At 43.1% G+C, this 24,093-nt stretch overlaps 1 protein-coding gene across 1 annotated transcript in view; it reads right to left on the bottom strand.

Annotated features, from left to right (window-relative positions):
- Positions 1-527: 527 nt before the first annotated feature.
- OSBPL10 (oxysterol binding protein like 10) overlaps positions 528-24,093 on the bottom strand; it is a 577,114-nt gene continuing 553,548 nt past the window's right edge. Inside the window, exon 12 of the mRNA XM_069730025.1 lies at positions 528-2,622. Within this exon, the coding sequence (XP_069586126.1) occupies positions 2,578-2,622 (45 nt within the window). The 3' untranslated portion in view covers positions 528-2,577. The remainder of the gene's footprint in view (positions 2,623-24,093) is intronic.

Here is a 24,093-nt window from a genome sequence, read left to right on the forward strand (position 1 = left end):
ACCAAGCTTCTTGTCTATTGTCCTGTAGCCCATCCCAGCCTTGTGCAGGTCTATTTTGTCCCTAGTGTCCTTAGACAGCTCTTTGGTCTTGACTATGGTGGAGAGGTGGGAGTGTAATTGATTGAATGTGTGGACAGGTGTCTTTTATACAGGTAACAAGTTCAAACGGGTGCAATTAATATAGATGAAACTAACAGGTCTGTGAGATACAGATTTTTTGCTGGTTGGTAGGTGATCAAATACTTAACTCATGCAATGAAATGCAATTTTTTTTTTTTAGATTTTACTTCTCTCAGATTCTATTTCAACGATAAAAATTACAGACCTCTCCATTCTTTGTAGGTGGGAAAATCAGCAGTATCAAACACTTATTTTCCCTACTGTACATGTCATTAATATAGAGTAATGTCCTTCTTCCTAATGTAAATTATACAGTGCACCACAGCTATCAGTGAACTTCCACACAATGACATAGAAAAGATTCTGTGTTTAATTTTGTCTGTTTTTTTTGTTTAGTTTTTTTTTTTAAGGGTGGTCTGCTACAACTTGGGTGTGCATTACTGTAGTAGTCTCAATAACCCAAATAACAGTGCTAGCCACAATTGTCCACCAGAACCATATCCCATAAGACCCCCAAACCGTGCAAGACGCAATACCCACCATATTGCGCCAACCACAAATACTACAGAACCATAAAACAGTGTCAACCAGACTGGCACAAATTCCATCATACCCCATGTAGAGCCAGACACAATATCTTCCATACCCAAACCATGGCAACCATAAAGACCCTTACAGCACCAGCCATAAAAGCCTATAAGTAATATGCTGTGAGATATGTCATTTGGTGCCTGCATGGAAGGAAAATTTCCCGATAAATCATATTACCTACACTGGCACTATTAGCAGGAGGGATCTGTAAATGGGAGCAAGGAGATTTTTAATGTAATGTCGACTTTTTTTTTATCCAACATGAAGATGTATTGGCTCTAGGCCAAACTATGATGGCTGTAAAGTGTCCATATATTAGTGTCTCCATTATAACTTCATCCCTGGACCTTTGGTGGTTCTACTACATCAAATGTTGATTACTAAAGCATGACTGTGATCCAAGTTCTGCTCAGTAAACCTTTAGTTCTGTGTATTGCGGTAGTAATATGAATTCTAATATTAGGCAACTAGGCACATGGGGGTATCATGGTCTTCAGAATTTCAGATGTGGCCATACAGAGAAAAAAAAAGCAGTGACATTACAGCAAAAGTGAATACAGCCTTAGACCTCATGCACATACAGTTGTGCTCAAAACACAAGGCCAAGTCGACCTGTCATTGGCTGCGGCAGAACAAAGTGAAGGTTCTGGAGTGGCCATCTCCATCTCCTGACCTCAATGTCATTGAGCCACTCTAGGGAGCTCTCAAGCGCGCAGTTCATGCTAGGAGGATTTTTGCTAAGAAGAGTGGGCAGCTTTACCATCTGAGAAAATAAAGAACCTCATCCACAACTACCACAAAAGACTTAAAGCTGTCATTGATGTTAGAGGAAGCATTACACGGTATTAAGAAATGGGGTATGTAAACTTATGATCAGGGTCATTTGGATGTTTAGGGTTGTCATTATGATTTAAAAAGAGAAAACACAGTAGTCTGACCCAAGCACTAACCATAAGTGGAGAAAAAGTTTTGGTATTATAATTCATATTCTCAGAAAAAAGGCCAAGCAAGGAAAAATTTTGCCGGGGTATGTAAAATTTTGAGCACAACTGTACGTAGTGGTGTAGGGCCACCCAGAAAGTAGTATATAGGGCATTTTGACATAACTTTTTGAACAGTTGATATAATTTGCTTAAAATGGAAAGTTATTTCTTATCAGAATCAAACATTCTATGAATTCAGTACACATTTTATTAGCTATTTAAGGCATTCCCAGACAACCATTTATTGCAGTAATTGATTCCAAATGTCAATTGGTTATTTTATCATTTTATTTATTTCACCCTCTAAATTATGGGTTTTCCTGTCACATTTCAATGGGTCTCAGTTTCACCCATAGTCCCGTTTGCTCTGATTTTTCTGTTATAGTGAATAGAATGGTTGAACTGCAGTAGGGACTGGTACATGGACAGGATAGTATGAAGATGGAGGGTCTCTGTGTTTGGAGCATACCTGAATTTTTTTCTGTCTTCTTCAATAACTAAAAGCCATTTGATTTTCTTTCTATGGTTATACTAAAAGCTAATAAAATTTGTTGTATTGAAGTGCAAGTAGAAGTGGTCTTTTTACCTGAAGAGTGCAAAATCATTTGGCAACTAAAATAGCAAAACTGCTTATAAAATCTGGATACTTGGTGTATATACATGTATTTATATGTAAGCGTTGATACAGAGAGTTCATCAGTATATATATTTATATATCTACACACTTCGTGAAATAGAATGGCTTTTGACTACACGGATAAGCTACCAGCCGCAGAATTATGTTAACTGGTTTCTTCATCCACATGCTTGCCGTCCCTAGCGGGAGCACGTCCTTTCCATATGAAACACTGAAGAGCTGCGGGGAAAGCTTGAAATCCTGCAGTTAGTGAGTTTTCCAAAGAGGGTTCATATATACCCAGCCTTCACCCTAGAAAAGAATAAAAAGTGTTTTCCATTAGTAACAGATTTGTCTAAGTATACGAGGCGGTTGTGCAGGTTTCAAGTACAGGACCTTGGTGCACCCTTTGTAGTGGCCGAACAGTTCCGTTTTCCTACCCACCTAATTGTTTTCCATCTATTTTCACCTTTCCTTCCTTAATTGACAACCCTGGGCTTCCAGAGGTGGAAAAATGGTTGATTGGAAGGTGTACTGAGTTGTTTGGTCTCCTAAATGGGGCGTGGACTGCCAGTGCTTAGTTAACACTTATTTTGTGCTGCCTTTACGGATATCCAGCATTTCAGGGTGAACTACTGAAGTCTTGAAAACCAAGGGTCAACACAGTAAATATTGAGTCTTTTACATAAACTTGATGTGCAGTGCCCCAGAGACCTGGTCGTTGCAGTAATGTCACTCTGCCACTAAGGGGAGTGATGGTACGTCTGATGGCACTAAAGGAGTTCATCTGACCAGGTATCACTAGCACACATTACACTTCACACTCCGGCCACTAGGGGGAGCAAAAGGTTTTATTTATTAGGCCACTCCTCACACTGGTAAAACTAGGGGTTGGATTGGAAGTTAGACAGAAGCTGACTGGGTTTTGTCCAGGCAACATCCCGTGGCAGGGGGTGTTGCGGGGGAAGATTCAGGGGGGTCCCTGTCAGGCGTGGGAACCTGGCAGGTACCTAGCGACAAGAACAGAACAAAACGGAACCGCGCCTGCACTACCTTGCGGCGGTATCCTTAGAAAGGACACAAAGCGAAGGATATTGTGGACAGTGAGAAACGAGATCAAGCACAAAGGAGAGCCAGTAGGAGTCGTGCCCGGAGAATGGCAACATCCTACTGAGGCGCGTAGCCAGTGCCCGGAACACCGAGGAAGTAACTGACTCTATGCCTTACTTCAAATACCGCAGGACAGTTAATTATAGGTTGGCTGTCTACCTTACATCACCTAAGCAGACATAGGGGGCAACGCGTGGAGAGGGGCATCTCTAGGGTCCCGGAAAAGCTCCGAGCCTACCCGTCAAACGGGTGCGTCCTAGCCATAACAAACCTGGGGGACGGAGAATAGAAAGAACTAGAAAGAACTGGAACGAACGAGAATAGAAGTTGTGAGGACTATCCCGAATGCTCAGCAGGGAAGCACTACAACACACAGGCGCTAGTGGTAGGCAACGATTTCCACCTGCAAAGGAAACTCTGGATGTGCCTTCGGACTGGCCGGTCTCAGACAGCCCTGTTAACAGTGCTCTGGATTGAGGATCCTGAAATCATCAGTGAAGAGGTAAAGAGACTGCAACCCTGTGTCATCGTTATTGACTGCACCTCACACCATCGTCACCTACACTACTGGGAAGCCCTGGGGACATACTTCACCTATGGGAAGGTATACCATCTAGCTGCCATCACATCACCCCAGTGGACCCCAAGCAGCGTCGGTCACCCTGACCGAATACCACAGATGGCGTCACGAATCCTTGACAGACTTGTATCACCTTTTATTGGACACCCCTTAGCAGGGTCACGGACCGGGTCCAGCCACCGTGACATCCCCAGAACTGAGCCAGAGAGGACCGGTACCGAGTAACCCGTGGCCCTGCGTCTGGGGGCGCTCCAACTGTATTTGTCATTAAAAGTTACGAAACTTAAGAAAAGTTGATAATTGTACATCAGTAACTGTAGAAACATCTGACTGAAAGATTGAAAAGCGCTGAAGCAGCAAACCTTGTGAAAACCAAAAATTGTGAAAACTTCAAAAATTTTGTCCACAACTGTAAATCTTCACTGTCTCTCTACCCCAGGCAGACTTTAGAACATAGAAACAAACAGTATTTTGAAGTCGCTAAGTAACTGTAGTGCTCTAATATTATCTCACTGTTCCTCTTACAAATTCTTGCTCCCAAACACCATTATTATTGTACTAGATGGTGGCCCAATTCTAATGCATTGGGTATTCTAGAATATGTATGTGGCATATAGCACAGCCCACGTACTATATTACATAGCCACGTTGTATATAGCACAGCTCACACAGTATATAACACAGCCCATGTAGTATATAACACAGCCACGTAGAATATTGCACAGCCACGTAGTATATTGCACAGCCACGTAGTATATAGCATAGCCCACGCAGCATATAGCACAGCCCACACAGTATATAACACAGCCCATGTAGTATATAACAGCCCACGTAGTATAGAGCACAGCGCAGATAGTATATAACACAGCCCACGTAGTATATAGCAATGTGGGCACCATATTCCTGTTAAAAAATAAAATGAAATAAAAAATAGTTATATACTCACCTTCCGGCGGCCCCCGGATCCAGGACAGGCCATGACCGACGGTTGTCGCGACACTCCGTTCCCAGTAAAGCATTGCAGCAATAATACGTCATCATCTCGCGAGACCGCTACGTGATCTCGAGTCTTTGTCGCAATGCATTCTTGGGACCGGAGCGTCGCGAGGACCGAGAAAGGCTGGCACAGAAGGTGAGAAGATAATGTTTTTTTTTTTTTTTTTATTATTTTTAACATATGTTTTTACTATTAATGCTGCATAGGCAGCATCAATAGTAAAAAGTTGGGCACACTTACACGGTTAATGGCAGCGTTAACGGACTGCGTTATGCCACGGTGTAACACAGTCCAAAAACGCTATGTGGGCGCTGACTGGAGGGTAGTATGGAGGGGGCACTGACTTAGCAGAAGTAGGGAGGGGCTAATTCGCAGGCAGACTGTGCCTGTCACTGATTGGTCGTGGCCAATCAGCGAGCCGGGATTTCTGTTACAGACAAACAGACGGAAGTACCCCTTAGACAATTATATAGATAGATATTATGCTCTGCTGATATAGCGCCATCATATTCCGCAGCACTTTACATACATCATCGCTGTCTCCAATGGGGATCACAATCTAAATTCCCTATCAGTATGTCTTTTGGAATGTAAGATTGTATGCTCTTCCTACAAACATGGGGAGAACTGTTGTGAATTCTGTTGTTAAGCTCCCTCCTGTGGTCATGAATGGTACTTCGGCTGGTTCTGTCTATGGGCTTCCTCTGGTGGTTGTGAGTGGGGCTGCGGCTTCTGAGGTTCCTTCCACAGGTGACTAGGTTAATTCGTTAGCTGGCTGCTCTATTTAACTCCACCTAGATCATTGCTCCATGCCACCTGTCAATGTTCCAGTATTGGTCTAGTTCGCTCCTGGATCGTTCTTGTGACCTGTCTTCCCAGCAGAAGCTAAGTTCCTGCTTGTTTTTCTCTGTTTGCTATTTTTTCTGTCCAGCTTGCTATTTTGATTTTTGTCTTGCTTGCTGGAAGCTCTGGGACGCAGAGGGAGCGCCTCCGCACCGTGAGTCGGTGCAGAGGGTCTTTTTGCGCCCTCTGCGTGGTCTTTTTGTAGTTTTTTGTGCTGACCGCAAAGTTATCTTTCCTATCCTCTGTCTGTTCAGTAAGTCGGGCCTCACTTTGCTAAATCTATTTCATCTCTGTGTTTGTAGTTTTCATCTTAACTCACAGTCATTATATGTGGGGGGCTGCCTGTTCCTTTGGGGAATTTCTCTGAGGCAAGGTAGGCTTTATTTTTCTATCTTTAGGGCTAGCTAGTTCCTTAGGCTGTGACGAGTTGCATAGGGAGCGTTAGGAGCAATCCACGGCTATTTCTAGTGTGTGTGATAGGATTAGGGATTGCGGTCAGCAGAGTTCCCACGTCTCAGAGCTTGTACTGTATTATTAGTAACTATCAGGTCATTCCGTGTGCTCTTAACCACCAGGTCCATTATTGTCCTCACCACCAGGTCATAACAGAGAACATACAAACTCCTTTCAGATGTTGTCCTTGGTGCCAGGCAATAAGTGCCATAGCAGCACGTACATATGGCTACTCTCATGATCATTAGGCTTAGTAAGACTACAAGACTGAGCCCAACTATCATCGCAAGTGCGAATGTTTATTTTGTGCTTCAGAAAAAGGAGTGCGGTTGTGATGCTGGTAAAGAGATGCAGAAGATTCAATTGCAGTTTATTCCCAACGCATTTCAAGGTCGAACAGACCTCTTCAGGATATCCACAATCCTAAAATGTAAAAGGTTGGTTGAACCTGGAAATGCGTTGGGGATAAACTGCAATTAATTCTTATAAATTTCTTCACCAGCAGTGCAGCACACCCGCACACTTTATCTAAAGTAGACCGATGTTGAAGTACCCCAACCAGTGGAGCAGCAGCTGGATCATTGTAGTTTTAGCCCTACAAGTGCTGTGGCTCTCAAGGCGTCACAATATGAGCCCATAAAAACGGCATATTATCTGGTTAATACCCTACGTGCGCTTTTGTTAACTTCTAGCTCATCAATGTTTATTTTGTGACGGTATAAAGGCAAGATCTCAACAGTGCCATTACCTTTATCACCTCCTGTGATCTGAATTGAAGAAGAGTGCTAAATAACTTATGATACAGTGAGAAAACGCAATGTGTTTCTATTGTACAAGGATGACCATACATCTGTAGGAAAAATAACAATAAATACTTGACTATTCAATGCTAACCACAGCGGAGGATTCATAATAGGTGGCACTGCAGAGTCCTTGGCAGCAATGGGTCTACACCTAATTTGGAGCAGCAGCATTTTACAACAGACTTACTTCTTTAATTATAGAAGTACTTGGGAATATTGGCGAGTTACCTCGGTGACTGTAAACAGCTGTTCCACATAATTTATTAATTTGATCTCGATTTTTCTAGTCTTACACTTTCTGGAAATCTGACATTCATACACCAGCTCAAGTGTGTCATTTAGAATGGCTGGCATTCATTTTCATGCTATAGAGAAGTGGAGCTCTGTGCAATACATATACAAAGCATACAATAACCAAATATAATACCCTTTAACATGAATCCTTTAGCATCCTGATATTTCAATATATTGCTGTGATGTATGTGTTAGAAGTCTACAGCAGGTGCCGGTAGCCAGAGACTAATTATTAACTAAAAAAAAATACATAAAAAATGTATCCGCCAGGCAGAAATCCGCATAAACCGATTACAAGGCTCACAAAGAATAACATGTGACTCTCAGTAAATGCAATATTAACCCTTTTATCATTTGCCTTTTCTGTGCTGAATTATAAAGGGATATCTGTAGAGCGCTAGCAAAGTGAGCAGAGTAACCCCGGCAGTGACAATCAACGGTGTTAGTTCTTATGCAGAGATATGCAGCCCCTCAAGACTACAGATGGCCTGTGAAGATCTTTTAAATAAGTATTACCTTATCTTATGCAGTGATCATCAGTATATAGCAGAAGGATGTTAGTTGTTTCCTGACTGATGCGCAGAGAAACCACATGGACCGGTAGTGTAATCATGTAGTGGCAAGTATGGCATTTTTTTCAGAGATGTGTTGTGGAGATGCACAGCGGGATTTAACTGGATTTAGCTCCACAATGCGGCTGTTAAAGACACATGAATAAATCAGCTGAAAGATGCATGATAGGTGTCAGAGCCTAGATCAAAGTCAGCGACACGACATATGTCGCTAAGGGGTTAAGGGAAGAGGGATAGATACCCGGAAAAAAAAGAAAGAGGTTAAATATTTTAGTTAGGTAGTGTCAACCGGGAAGAGAGACTGAAGGAGATGTGAGGGAATAGCGTCAACGATGCAGTTGTAGATCAAGAAAAACTGAGCAGCCTGGTAACTTCCTCTTCTGTGAAAGGTTCAAAGGTGGAAAGTAAACTTGAGATGTGGTAGAGAAGGAGAGCCAAGCTCTGGGAGGATTGGATGAAAATGTCCTCATGGATATGGTTGATTTTTTCTTGGAAGTAAGTGGCCAGATCATAAGCTCTGAGTTTAGTGATGGGGGCCTGTGTTTTAGGGCTCAGAAGTGCATAGAAAGTTTCAAAGAGTCATTTTAGATTGTTGGTTAGTGATGTGAGGATTGTGGTGAATGAGACTTGTTTGGCCAAAAGGAGAACAGAGTTATAAGTTTTTGAGGATTAACTTATAGTGATTGAAGTATTTTGCTGATAGTGATTTTCTCCACAGGAGAAAACATGGTTTTTTTTTAAATTTGTTTATTTATTAAACATAGAATAAAATTACAGCATACATATTTGTCCTTGTCGTTAATCTGCGTGGTTACATTACAGGGATTGAAAAAGACAGAACATACATACGCCAATCATTTCACATATAGAAAACGTATGTGCTAAATTATGAAACAGTCAGAACATAGGGTTCTTAAACTACAACCAAACTAAACCTCCAGAAATACTAAGCCGCCACTTAACCAAAGTTGAATACATTATTTATTTTGTTTCTTTCACATTGCGCAATATTTGCAGATCAAAGGACCAGGTAAACCACATTTCTCCCAATTAGTCAGGTCACAGAGTGAGATGAGAGGCGTTCCATCTATCCCAAATTTTGCTGAACTTATATGGGCAGCCCCTATTTTGATAAAGAGTGCGCTCATAGGGGACAACTGCATTTACCAGTTCAATCCAGGACCTAACGGAGGAGGGTGAGTTCCCCATCCACCGCATAGCTAGCAACTTCCTTGCCAAGAAAAGTGTTTCTCATAGAAAAATCCCCGTATAGTGTTCCCAGGCCTCCTCTTCCCACACTCCAAACAGGCAAATTAAGGGTTCAAGAGGAATCGGAATTGACAGTATTGAAGCTAATAATGACGTCACCTCCCTCCAGTAATGAGAGACTATGGGGCACTGCCATATCATGTGTATAAAATCAGCGTCAGGTGAGTGGCAACGCAAACATTCCGACGTCGAGCATCGACCCATCCGACAAAGTCTCAACGGAGTCAAGTATGACTGGTGGATTATATATGTATAATTGGGTCATCTTATTATTGGCTGATGGGGAGACTCTGAGGGGGGATTCCAAAATATCCTCCCATTCCTCACTTTGCATATCAGGAATAAGCCCCTCCCATTTGCCTCTCACCGAATCCACAACAGAGTTCGTTCCCGCCGATAGCAAATATGTGTATAGGGACGAGATAAGACCCTGAGGTCCCTGGGACTTAAGAATACCTATCAGAGGTAAAGATGAGATGTTACGGTTCATCCCCTCATTCCTGACAAATGACTGAACAGCAGATCTAAGCTGCAGGTATCGAAAAAATTGAGACCTTGGAAGGTCATACTTATTTTGTAGTTGTTCAAAGGACATAAAATCCCCCTGATCATATAAGTCTCCCATCAAAAGAACCCCGAAGGAAACCCAAAATTTTGTAGATGGGTGATTCACCAGCGTCGGGAAATAACCATTATCCCATAGAGGCATCTCGGCCTCAATGTCCCCAAATCCAGTAACTTTTTTAATTTTCTTCCAAGTGGATCGCGCCAATCGAATCATGGGCAAGGAGAAAACATGTTTGCAACATGTCAGGGTTGTCGTTGTCTATGTCGGGTATTTGTGAGTGTGGGGGGCAGTGATTTATCAAGGGCAATTCCCAATGCCTTATTATAATGAGACAATGAAAAGTTTATTCAAATCAAGCACTTCCATCGAAATTTGAATATACACTGTTCAAATAAATAAAGGGAACACTAAAATACCACATCCTAGATATCACTGAATGAACTATTCCAGTTGCAAATCTTTATTCATTACATAGTGTAATGCGTGGAGAACAACAAAACATAAAACTGATCAAGGAAAATCAAAATTAATATCCCATGGAGGTCTGGTTTTGGAATGACACTCAAAATCAAATTGGAAAAACAAATTAGAGGCTGATCCAACTTCAGTGCAAATGCCTCACAAAAAAGATATGATGCTCAGTAGTGAGTGTGGCCTCCATGTGCCTGTAGAACCTCACTACAATGCCTGGGCATGCTCCTGATGAAGCAGAGGATGTTCTCCTGAGGCATCTCCTCCCAGACATGGATTAAAGCATCAGCCAACTCCTGGAAGTCTGTGTTGCAACGTGGCAATGGTGGATGGAATGAGACATGATGTCCCAGATCGTCTCGATTGGATTCAGGTCTGGAGAACACGCAGGCCAGTCTATAGCATCAATGCCTTCATCATGCAGGAACTGCTGACACAGTTTAATCAGATGAGGACTAGCATGGTCATGCATCAGAAGGAACCCAACTGCACCTGCATATGGCCTCACAAAGGTTCAGAGGATCTCATCCCGGTACCTAATGGTAGTCAGGTTACCTCTGGCTAGCACACAAAGAAATGCATCCCCACACCATTACTGATCCACTGCCAAACTGGTCATGCTGGAAGATGTTGTAGGCAGCAGGACATTCTCTATGGCATCTCCAGACTCCATCACATGTGCTCATTTTGGACCTGCTCTCACCTGTGAAGAGCACAGGGTGCCAATGTCAAATCTGCCAATCTTGGTGTTGTCTGGCAAATGCCAAATCGCCCTGTACAGTGTTGGGCTTTACACACAACACCCACTTGTGGATTTCAAGCCCTCATACTTCATGGAGACTGCTTCTGACAGTTTGAGTAGACACATGGATGTTAGTGGCCTGTTGGAGGTAATTTTGCATTGCTCTGTCCTTGCCCAAAAGAGGAGGTAGAGGTTCTGCTGCTGGGTTACTGCTCTCCTACGGCCCCCCTTCTCATCTTCTGGTGTACTGGCCTGTCTCCTGGTATCTGCTTCATGCTCAGGACATTGTGCTGACAGACACAGCTACCCTTGCTATCCTGGATGAGCTGCACTACTTGAGCAACTTCTGAGGGTTGTAGAAACCACCTAATGCTACTGTACAGTACCTCTAAGTGTGAGAGCGATGACAAATTGCAAAAGTCACCAAAACAGCCAAAAAGGATGAGAACAGAGAAATGGTCTGTGGTCACCAACCCCCCCCCCCCCCCCGCCCCCGCAGAACCACACCTTTATAGGGATTTTCTTGCTGATTGCCTATCATTTGCACCTGTTGTCTGTCCCATTTGCACAACAGCAGCAGAAATTGATTAACAATTGGTGTTTCTTCACAACTGGACAGGTTGATTTTGCAGAAGTGTGTTTGACTTGGAGTTACATTGTGTTGTTTTAGTGTTCCCTTTATTTTTTTTATTTTTGAGCAGTGTATACTAATATATTGCAGTTATCATATTATATAGCACTGTGTACTTACAATTGATCATTTTGCCCTTATATACAGTTAATTCTTCTCTTTTCCATAAGATCTACGACATCACACCAAAAAAGTCCCCGTCAACGGGAAGAGAGGAGCAGGAGTTGATGAGGAGGATGACTCATACAGGAAAGAGACACATGCCTGACAAGAGGAAGATATCTGTCCGATGATGAACGCGTAGCCCATATTCTTTTAATAAATTGTTATGAAGATATTACCTTCCTTTCTGTCACACTCAGCAGCACTTTTATCCCTCTTTTTTTAAAACATTTCACTGGGTAGAAAGGCGGTGAAATGAGCAATTGTAAGTACACAGTGCCATATAATATGATGATTGCAATATATAAAGAGGATAAAAACTTTGATCGGAGTGCTTCTTTAAAGAGCTACTCCCATCTTAAGGCATAACTAGAGAATATGCTACACATATAAGATTGATTTGGGTGCCCCAGGTGGGACCTATGTCTAAAACAGTGGCTCCTTAAGGTACCGTCACACTAGACGATATCGCTAATGATCCGTGACGTTGCAGCGTCCTCGCTAGCGATATCGTCCAGTGTGACAGGCAGCAGCGATCAGGCCCCTGCTGTGCTGTCGCTGGTCGGGGAAGAAAGTCCAGAACTTTATTTGGTCGCTGGACTCCCCGCAGACATCGCTGAATCGGCGAGTGTGACACCGATTCAGCGATGTCTTCACTGGTAACCAGGGTAAACATCGGGTTACTAAGCGCAGGGCCGCGCTTAGTAACCCGATGTTTACCCTGGTTACCATCCTAAAAGTAAAAAAAAAAAAAAAAAACAGTACATACTTACCTACAGCCGTCTGTCCTCCAGCGCTGTGCTCTGCACTCCTCCTGTACTGGCTGTGAGCGTCGGTCAGCCGGAAAGCAGAGCGGTGACGTCACCGCTCTGCTTTCCGGCCGCTGTGCTCACAGCCAGTACAGGAGGAGTGCAGAGCACAGCGCTGGAGGACAGACAGCTGTAGGTAAGTATGTAGTGTTTGTTTTTTTTTACTTTTAGGATGGTAACCAGGGTAAACATCGGGTTACTAAGCGCGGCCCTGCGCTTAGTTACCCGATGTTTACCCTGGTTACCGGCATCGTTGGTCGCTGGAGAGCTGTCTGTGTGACAGCTCTCCAGCGACCAAACAGCGACGCTGCAGTGATCCGGATCGTTGTCGGTATCGCTGCAGCGTCGCTAAGTGTGACGGTACCTTTAGCCCTATCCTGTAAAACCAAGCTGCTGCTAAAATCAAAGCAGAGATCTATTGAAAAAATGTCAGCACCCCTGCCATATTGTGTCTCTCACTATCTCTATTTATTTTTACAAATTGCAATGCAAGTAGCCAAACTGACTCCTGCAAAAAAGCAAACCTTTTTTTTTGTTTTATTTTTACAGATTATCCTTGGGTTGTGTCCATCATTACAGGAGTCCCAAAGACTTTAGGAGGTGGGAGAGCAAGTTGTTTAATTATTGACAAGCAATTTAACCTTTGTCAGGTTACCTAGATAATAAAATACATAATATATTCCCTTTCAGATAAATATGGTAATTAAGAATAGTTTGCCACATCCTGTGAGTTGTAAAAGTTTTCATCCTGTTAAACCCCTACGTAGTCTTGTGCACATTTTATAAGTTTGGTGATTCCTAGATTAGAGTCTTACAACTCAACATGATGTAATAGGTTTTCTTTGACTTTGCACTTTACCTTAAGAAACTTTTTTTTTCCTCAGGTATTCAATCAATACTGGTGAGAGAATGAAAGACTGTCCGTGCTGAATTCATGAATAAGTCATGAATTGGTATCCTGAGTAATATTTAATTTATTTCTCGCTCACCAAACATCTCAAATGAAAGGAATCTTGCTGCAATGACTTGACAGTGAAAGGATATTACCATTTACAGTTTACCTAGGGCATTCATTGATTTTCTTTTTACAAATCCTGCCGATGGGAGTACAGCAAAATTAATACATATAAAAATGGTCTAAACGCATACATTCATAAAGTGCGCATAAAATCTAGGCAAGCTCCATGAGAAATAATAATTGGAAGTGCTAATAAGGATGCCAATTCACCAAGACACTGACTTAAGGTGGAAAACAAATTTAAATATCAAAGCAGTCGTGTTATAATGTTACAGACGGCTTCCAAAGGGAAGTGAATACCAATGAGTACGGTAAAGAGGATTTTCATTTCCAACTACAAAGAGAAATATGAAAGCAGTCTACTATATATCAGGCCAAAGTATAGTGTGAGAATCATGAAGATGGTCACAGCCAGCTCCACATCTGATCCTCCATCATTTTCTTTTATATGAAATTAATACTTATCCTAAAGGAATTTGTTATAATCTGCTGGATATATTTCATTATGGCAACATTATTGACTTTATGCTAACACTGAGCACCACTTAGTTTCATTAGAAGCTGCATTGACAGATGAATTTTGCTGCCCTACACTGGCCTCCTAGTGTAGACCCGTCTACTCACTGGCTTCCTTGTGTCGACCTGTTTTCTCACTGTTTTAATCATGTCAACCTTTCTGCTCACTGGTTTCCTAGTGCCAACCTGTCTGCTCACTGTTTTCCTTGTGTCGACCTGTCTGCTCAATGGTTTTCTCATGTCGACCTGTCTGCTCACTGGTTTCCTTCTGTCGACCTGTCTTCTCACTGGTTTCCTTGTGCCAACCTGTCTGCTCATTGGTTTCCACGTGCCAACCTGTCTGCTCACTGGGTTCCTCATGCCAACCTGTCTGCTCACTGGTTTCCTTTTGCCAACCTGTATGCTTGCTAGTTTCCTCGTGTCGACCTGTCTGCTCACTGGTTTCCTCATGCTAATCTGTCTGCTCACTGGGTTCCTCATTCCGATCTGTCTGCCACTGGTTTCCTAGGGCCGATCTGTCTGGTGAATGGTTTCCTCATGTCGACCTTTCTATTCAGTGGTTTCTTTGTGCTGACCTGTCTGGTGACTGGTTTCCTTGTGCCAACCTTTCTGCTCACAGGTTTCTTTGTGCTGACCTGTCTGGTAACTGGTTTCTTAGTGCCGACCAGTCTGGTGTATAGGAAGTGTAGTATACTATTCTTCCCCTTAAATGGTAGAATTACTCAATGTTCCCCAGATCAATATTTAATATAAAGTCATGAGGTAAATTTGGCAAATTAACTTCTAAAATGCTACATAAGCACTAAGGGGTAAAGCATAATTTTGGACCCAGAAGGCTTGGGCTATTTCACATCACGTTTTAGCCCCATATCAGTGATTACATTGGGGCTTACGTCTGAAGCTGTGACAAATGGGGTTGGGGCATACTAAAGATCAGGGGTACTCACTACGGCTTTGAAGAAAGGCGATTCCGGCAGCTAAGCAAGAAAGGGTTCTTTACAGTTAGAGAAGTCAAAATGCGGAATACCCGACCACAGGAGGTAGTACTGGCAGACACTATAACAGCTTTTAAAAAAAGGGCTGGATGATATACTCAGTACAATTAATACTGTGAGATATAGTTAAATTAGTGATAAAATGTATAATTGGTTGGGAAAGGTTGAACTTGATGGACCTTGGTCTTTTTCAACCTATGTAATTATGTAACTAAATCTGCCAATGGACCCATTGCCTTTGATGAAGCAGAGGGAGTCATTTTCTTCCCTGTCGGACATAATTTTTGACAGCATCTGCCTATTTGAGGTGGGCATCAAAACATGGTTGACTGAAAATTGATACCCATCTCAAATTGGCAGATACCACTGAAAATGATATTTGACAGAGCTCAAAGTGATTCAGTCTTCTACAGTAAAGTCATTGGCTCCATTGGCAGATACATTCAGATCACATTTTAACTTTAGATGGAAACCCCGACATAATCACTGACATGAGGCTAAAATGTGATGTGAACTTGGCCTTAGGGCAGCAAACAGAGTATTATGCTAAAATTGTAAAAAGGTAAGGCTGAATAATATGCACTGTCATGATTAAAGGGACTCTGTCACCTGAATTTGGCGGGACTGGTTTTGGGTCATATGGGTGGGGTTTTTGGGTGTTTGATTCACCCTTTCCTTACCCGCTGGCTGCATGCCGGCTGCAATATTGGATTGAAGTTCATTCTCTGTCCTCCATAGTACACGCCTGCACAAGGCAATCGTGCCTTGCGCAGGTGTGTACTACGGAGGACATAGAATGAACTTCAATCCAATTTTGCGGCCAGCATGCAGCCAGCGGGTAAGGAAAGGGTGGATCAAACACCCGAAAACGCCGCCCATATGACCCAAAACCAGTCCCGCCAAATTCAGGTGACAGGTTCCCTTTAAAACACATCCTAAATACCCATTCTTACCACTTATATAGCCTCTAAAAAAAAGGTATCTATAACCCTTCAAAAATATTCTGAAATGGTTAAGTGCAAAGATTTGTGTTTTTTTTTGTTCTAACATGGTAGATAAAGGGGAAAAAAAAGGAACAAACATCAGCATTCAATCTTGTTTTCTTTCCCAAGAGAATCATAAAAGTAATCATAAGGTTGCAAGGGCAAGCATGAATTACTATCTTTGATTAAGCCACAGGCATAATAGACTATTGCAGGCCTTATTTGTCTGGGGACAAAAATAGATAAAATGACAAGGAAAAAAACACTGATTAGAATATGTGAAGGTATTAACAGAATATACATTTCATATTAAGAAGTTCTTTAAATTGTATAGAGTCCAGTGACGATTTCTGAGAAGGACCAGATTTACAGAGTAATACAGCCTCGTATTTGTATCCAAAGTGGCCACATTCGGCTGCATTCACACATCTATGTGACAGGTTCGTGACCGGTTATTTTTTTCTCAAACAGCACACTAACTCATAAGGTTTCATTGATCTATACACATTTACATTCTAAAAACGGATCTGTGCCTCAAGTCAGTGAGACTCAGAGCATGTCCTATTCTCATCCATTTTTCAGATCTGACTAGGCCATTAAAATCTCTCGGGATCCATAAAATATATATGAAATATGGAAGACATACTATGTACTTCAGTCTTCTATTGCTAAGAGTCAAAGGGTAAAAAAAGTTCAGACAGTCTACCTGTCTCAGTAAAATAAAAAATAGATGAGAAAAAAATGGAAGCAACTAGGGCATCACCATAGAAAAAAAAACAGTCAATTTCTCTTGGATAGTAATACTCACATGGATGTGTGAATGCAGCCCTAGGCAGATCCAGCATAGCTCTCATTAATCAAATTTATTGATTGTAATGTAGAAACAGTTTTTTAGATTATGATGTCTATTAGAAAAAAAATAAGGTAAAAAAAAATTTTGTGGGGGGGACATCAGTGAAGAAAATACAGCTGATGGTCAGATGTTATTTAGGTCTACAGCGTGTGAAATAAGTATCGAACGCATCACCAATTATCTAAGTAAATATATTTCTAAAAGGTGCTATTGACATGTACTTCTCACCAGATGTCGGTAGCAACCCATCTAATCCACACAGGCAACAAAATCAAACCATAGATGTCCATAAATTAAGTTACCTATGTGTAGTAATGAGAAATGACACAGGAAAAAAGTATAACATATGAAGAAAGAGAGGTGCAAACATCCATGGACAGTTATGACACCAGATGAAATCTATCAGTATTTAGAAAACAATCCTGCCACTTAGCAAAACATAATATCAGCTGGTTCAACTGATGGTCCTATTACCACTGTGTCACACAACAAACATAATGGGCAAAACAAGTGACCTGACTCAAGACCTTCACAACCTTTTTGTTGCAAAACATACTGAGGACATTGCATAGAGAAGAATTTTTAAACTACTGAAGGCTCCAGTGAGCACTGTTGGGGCGATAATCCGGAAGTGGAAAAATCATCATTTCACCATAAACCGGCCACAATCCCTGCAAGATTTCAGACAGAGGATTGAAAAGAATAATCAGAAGAATTGTCCAAGAGCCAAGGGCCACCTATGGAGCGCTACAGGAAAAAACAGGAATCAGCAGGTACAACTGTTTAAAGAGAACCTGTCACCCCTCCCCCCCCCTTCCCCAGGCGTTTTTAACTAAAAGAGCCACCTTGTGCAGCATTAATGCTGCATTATGACAAGTTGGCTCTTTTAGTTCTGGGTGCTGTCACTGCCAAAATAATCAGTTTTGTAATTTGTCCTAAATACCTTTTCTTCAGTGAAGGAGGCAGGCCTTTCCCCCCTGCTGCAGACGCCACACAGTCGTCACTCAAATCTTCTTGGTGCCGGACGCGGCCTCCTCACCGCTGTTTTGAAATGAGCCGGCGCCTGCGCTCTTTTCTCCTGCCTTGGGCAGGCGCAGTGAGCGCTGCCCGTCTGTCCTCATATGCAGTCCAGCTGACTGCGCCTGTGCGGATGCCCTGCCTGTGAATCCCAGCCCCATATTATGAATAAATAAGAAGACACTGCGGGGCTGGGATTCACAGGCAGGGCGTCCGCACAGGCGCAGTCAGCTGGACTGCATATGAGGACAGACGGGCAGCGCTCACTGCGCCTGCCCAAGGCAGGAGAAAAGAGCGCAGGTGCCGGCTCATTTCAAAACAGCGGTGAGGAGGCGGCACCCGGCGCTGAGAAGATTTGAGTGACGGCTGTGAGGCGTCTGCAGCAGGGGGGAAAGGCCTGCCTCCAGGACTGAAGAAAAGGTATTTAGGACAAATTACAAAACGGATTATTTCTGCAGTTACAGCACCCAGAACTAAAAGAGCCACCTTGTCAGAATGCAGCATTACTGCTGCACGAGGTGGCTCTTTTAGTTAAAAACGCCTGGGGGGTGACAGGTTCCCTTTAAAAGAAAACAATAAGTAATGCACGCAACCTCCATGACTACCTCCATGACTCCATCCTGTACCATTTGAATAAGCTATTGTGAAGCATAGTCCAACAAGCAATACAATGAATGACAATTAACTGTATGCAGATGCCCAAATATAGTCACGCAGGCTCATAAAGTTCAACCTTTCTTAACTATACATTATTTGTCACTAAATTATTTATAAGCCCTCATATTGTTATGCGATAAGTATCTGGACCTTTTTAAATGACTGAACTATAGCATCTGCCTTTACTACATTCCACAGTCTGACTTCTCTAAGTGGAGACAACCCTTTCTTTTCTAGATGTCCAAGCCACCTTTCCTCCACACGTACTGAATGTTCTCTGGTCAGTTGTAAGGTTTTTGGAAAGAATAAATCATGTGCCATCTCATATTTCTAATCTCTCATTATACAGTAAATGATTGCGCTCATATCCCTTTTAATTATCTAGTTGTGAAATTGACATGGATAGAATTAAAGCCAAGACATACCCATAATCTCCAAGAACATAAGGAAATCGTCCAGCTGGATCCGGGAAAGTAGGCTATTCTGTCATCTATCCCTAGTTTAATGTACAGTATAAGCAGCAATATGATTACTGTGGCCAAGGTGCATTACTCTACATTTATCAATAATAACTTAATCCCTTCAACCCAAACGCTGTTTGCACCTTCATGACCATTGACCAGGCCAAATTTTAACTTTTTACTTTACTTTAATTTCAAGGGATCCAACTGATTCTGAGATTGTTTTTTTTTTTCGTGACATATTGTACATTATGATAGTGGTAAAATTTCTTAGATATGACTTGCATTTATTAGTGAAAAAAAAAAACAGAAATTTGGCAAAAATTGTGAACATTTAGCAATTTTCAAACTTCTAATTTTTATGTCCTTTAATCAGAGAGCTATATTACAAAAAATAGTTAATAAATAATATTTCCCACATGTCGACTTAACAGTAGCACAATTTTTTTAAACATCTTTATAAGGGTTAAAAGTTGACCAGTGATTTCTCATTTTTCCAACAAAATTTACAAAACCATTTTTTTTTAGGGACCACATCACATTTGAAGTGACAGAGGGATTATATATGGCAAAAAATACACAAAAGCGACACCATTTTAAAAAATGTCCTTTTTACAGAGATGCGCAAAACTGTGGCTGACTGTACTTTTATGCATGCCTAATAAAAAGATGGACACTGCCAGATCACAGGCCAGATTGCATCCACAGTGCCTCCATCTGCCTCATTATAGGGAATCTTCTGCTGGGGGTTCTGTCTGAATTACGTGTTTCATAGATTTACATGGAAACCCCGATGTAAGCACTGAGTTTATGGCGTAGAAAGCCTTACTGTGATCTTTGGGAGACAGAACGAAAAAAATAAACAGCATGTGAAGAATTGGTTTTATTTATTTTTTACACTGTTCCTTCTGCGGTATAAGTGATTAGACGACTATTTCTTTGGGTCAGTGCGATTACAGTGATACCAAATTTATATTGGGTTTTTATGTTTGGCTGCAGTCACACACTAAAATGCGCTTTTTATTGCGCATCCCCATATTTTGAGAGCTATAATTTTTCCTTATTTCTGAAGACAGTGTCATGTTGACAGCTTGTTTTTTTGAGGGACGAGTTGACGTTTTTATTGGAACCATTTTCGGTCTCATAACATTTTTTGATTGCTTTCTATTCCGATATTTGGGAGGCAGAATAAACAAAACCCAACAATTCAGGAATTGTTTATTTATACACTTTTTATGCCATTCTGTGTGTGATAAAATTGATAACGCAGCTTTATTCTTCGGGTCAGTAAGATTGTAGTGATACCGCATTTCTATCTTTTTTAATGTTTTGGTGCATTTGAACAATAAAAAAAAAATGTATAGAAAAAATAATTTTTGCATCGCTTTATTCTGAGAGCTATAACTTTTTTAATGTTTTATGGCGCTGTATCGTGGCTTGTTTTTTGCAGGACAAGATGATGTTTTGAGCAGAACCATTTTTATTTACATTAGTCTGTTTGATCGTGTTTTATTCCACATTTTGTTCGGCAGTATGAGGATAAAGCATGTTTTTTGCCTTTTTTTTTTTCATTGTTCACTAAAGGGGCTGAATAGTGAGACAGATTTATAGGTCGGGTTGGTCCGGACGCGCAAAATCACCAGGACGTATCCATACGTCCAAGATCGGTAAGTACCAGCCGTCCTGAACGTATGGAAACATATAAGGTCATGAAGGGGTTAATCCACCATGTTTTTTCCCCAATTGGGCAGCTTATCTACATCGCTCTGTAGCATGTTTATATCTCATAATTTAAATGTAAAAAATGGAAACTTTTCTAATGTACTTCTATTACAAATTTCCTACTGTTCCCTCTCTACTCTTATCTTCCTATTTGTGTTTTTTTTCTTAATTCCAATGAAAGTGAGCATACCCAGAATGAACTGGAGATTCTCAAATGGGATCTCATCGGGGGAACCAGGGCTGCAGTCATCACCCTGAATGGAACGTCATCGGCGCACCAGGCTGCAGTCATCACCCTGAATAGAACATCATCGGGGCACCAGGGCTGTAGTCATCACCCTGAATGGAACGTCATCGGCGCACCAGGCTGCAGTCATCACCCTGAATGGGATGAAATTAGAGCACCATTGCTGCAGTCATTACCCTGAATGGGACACAACAGGGCTGTAATCATCACCCTGAATGGGACATCATCAGGGCACCAGGGCTGCAGTCATCACCCTGAATGAATCATCGGGGCACCAGGGCTGTAGTGATCACCCTGAATGGGACTTCATCAGAGCCCCAGGGCTGCAGTCATCACCCTGAATGGGACGTCATCAGGGCACCAGGGCTACAGTCATCACCCTGATTAGGACGTCATTGGGGCACCATGGCTGCAGTCATCACCTTGAATGGGATGTCATCAAGGCACCAGGGCTACAGTCATCACCCTGATTGGGACGTCAGCGGGGCACCATGGCTACAGTCATCACCTTGAATGGGATGTCATCAGGGCACAAGGGCTGCAGTCCTCACTCTGAATGGGACGTCATGGGATAAAGCATGTTTTTTGCCTTTTTTTTTTCATTGTTCACTAAAGGGGCTGAATAGTGGGACAGATTTATAGGTCGGGTTGGTCCGGATGCGCAAAATCACCAGGAAGTATCCATACGTCCAAGGTCGGTAAGTACCAGCCATCCTGGACGTATGGAAACGTATAAGGTTGTGAAGGGGTTAATCCACCATGTTTTTACCCCAATTGGGCAGCTTATCTACATCGCTCTGTAGCATGTTTATATCTAATAATTTAAATGTAAAAAATGGAAACTTTTCTAATGTACTTCTATTACAAATTTCCTACTGTTCCCTCTCTACTCTTATCTTCCTATTTGTCTTTTTTTTTTAATTCCAATGAAGGTGAGCCTCCCAGAATGAACTGGAGATTCTCAAATGGGATGTCATCGGGGCACCAGGGCTGCAGTCATCACCCTGAATGGAACGTCATCGGCGCCCCAGGCTGCAGTCATCACCCTGAATAGAACATTATCGGGGCACCAGGGCTGCAGTCATCACCCTGAATAGAACATCATCGGGGCACCAGGGCTGTAGTCATCACCCTGAATGGAACGTCATCGGCGCACCAGGCTGTAGTCATCACCCTGAATGGAACGTCATCGGCGCACCAGGCTGCAGTCATCACCCTGAATGGAACGTCATCGGCGCACCAGGCTGCAGTCATCACCCTGAATGGAACGTCATCGGCGCATCAGGCTGCAGTCATCACCCTGAATGGAACGTCATCGGCGCACCAGGCTGCAGCCATCACCCTGAATGGAACATCATCGGCGCACCAGGCTGCAGTCATCACCCTGAATGGGATGAAATTAGAGCACCATTGCTGCAGTCATCACCCTGAATGGGACACAACAGGGCTGTAATCATCACCCTGAATGGGACATCATCAGGGCACCAGGGCTGCAGTCATCACCCTGAATGAATCATCGGGGCACCAGGGCTGTAGTGATCACCGTGAATGGGACTTCATCAGAGCTCCAGGGCTGCAGTCATCACCCTGAATGGGACGTCATCAGAGCACCAGGGCTACAGTCATCACCCTGATTGGGACGTCATCGGGGCACCATGGCTGCAGTCATCACCTTGAATGGGATGTCATCAAGGCACCAGGGCTACAGTCATCACCCTGATTGGGACGTCATCGGGGCACCATGGCTACAGTCATCACCTTGAATGGGATGTCATCAGGGCACAAGGGCTGCAGTCCTCACCCTGAATGGGACGTCATCAGGGCACCAGGGCTGCAGTTCTCACCCTAAATGGAACATCATTGGGGCACCAGGGCTGCAGTCATCACCCTGAATGGGACGTCATTGGGGCACATGGGCTGCAGTCATCACCCTGAACGGGACATCATCAGGGCACAAGGGCTGCAGTCATCACCCTGAATGGGATGTCATCGGGGCACCAGGGCTACATCATCACCCTGAATGGGATGTCATTTGGGCAACAGGGCTGCAGTCATCACCCTGAATGGAACGTCATCGGGGCACCAGGGCTGCAGTCATCACCCTGAATGGAATGTCATTTGGGCAACAGGGCTGCAGTCATCACCCTGAATGGAATGTCATTTGGGCAACAGGGCTGCAGTCATCACCCTGAATGGAACGTCATCGGGGCACCAGGGCTGCAGTCATCACCCTGAATGAAACGTCTCGGCGCACCAGGCTGCAGTCATAACCCTGAATGGGATGAAATTAGAGCACCATTGCTGAAGTCATTACCCTGAATGGGACACAACAGAGATGTAATCATCACCCTGAATGGAACATCATCAGGGCACCAGGGCTGCAGTCCTCACCCTGAATGGAACATCATTGGGGCATCAGGGCTGCAGTCATCACCCTGAATGGGATGTCATCAGGGCACACGGACTGAAATTATCACCCTGAGTGGGACGTCATCGGGGCACAAGGGCTGCAGTCCTCACCCTGAATGGAACATCATCGGGGCACCAGGGCTGCAGACATCACCCTGAATGGGATGTCATCCGGGCACCAGGGCTGCAGTCATCACCCTGAAAGGGACGTCATCGGGGCACCAGGGCTGCAGTCATCACTCTGAATTGGACATCATCGGACACCATGGCTGCAATCATCAACTTGAATGTGATGTCATCAGGGCACCAGAGCAGCAGTCATCACCCTGAATGGGATGTCATCGGGGCACCAGGGCTGCAGTCATCACCCTGAATGGGAAGTCATCAAGGCACCAGAACGGCAGTCATCACCCTGAATGGGCTGTCATCAGGGCACCAGGGCGGCAGTCATCACCCTGCAAGGAACGTCATCATGGATGTCTTTTTCAGGGGCTGTGTTAGTCATTGCGCTGGTTATTAATTCTGCAGCATTGCTCAGTATGCACACCCTGCTCGCTGCTGTATTACTCACCTGCTGACAATGAAGACAAGTGACGAGCTG

The sequence above is a fragment of the Ranitomeya imitator genome, chromosome 6 (assembly GCF_032444005.1).
Source record: "Ranitomeya imitator isolate aRanImi1 chromosome 6, aRanImi1.pri, whole genome shotgun sequence".
NCBI lineage: Eukaryota > Metazoa > Chordata > Amphibia > Anura > Dendrobatidae > Ranitomeya > Ranitomeya imitator.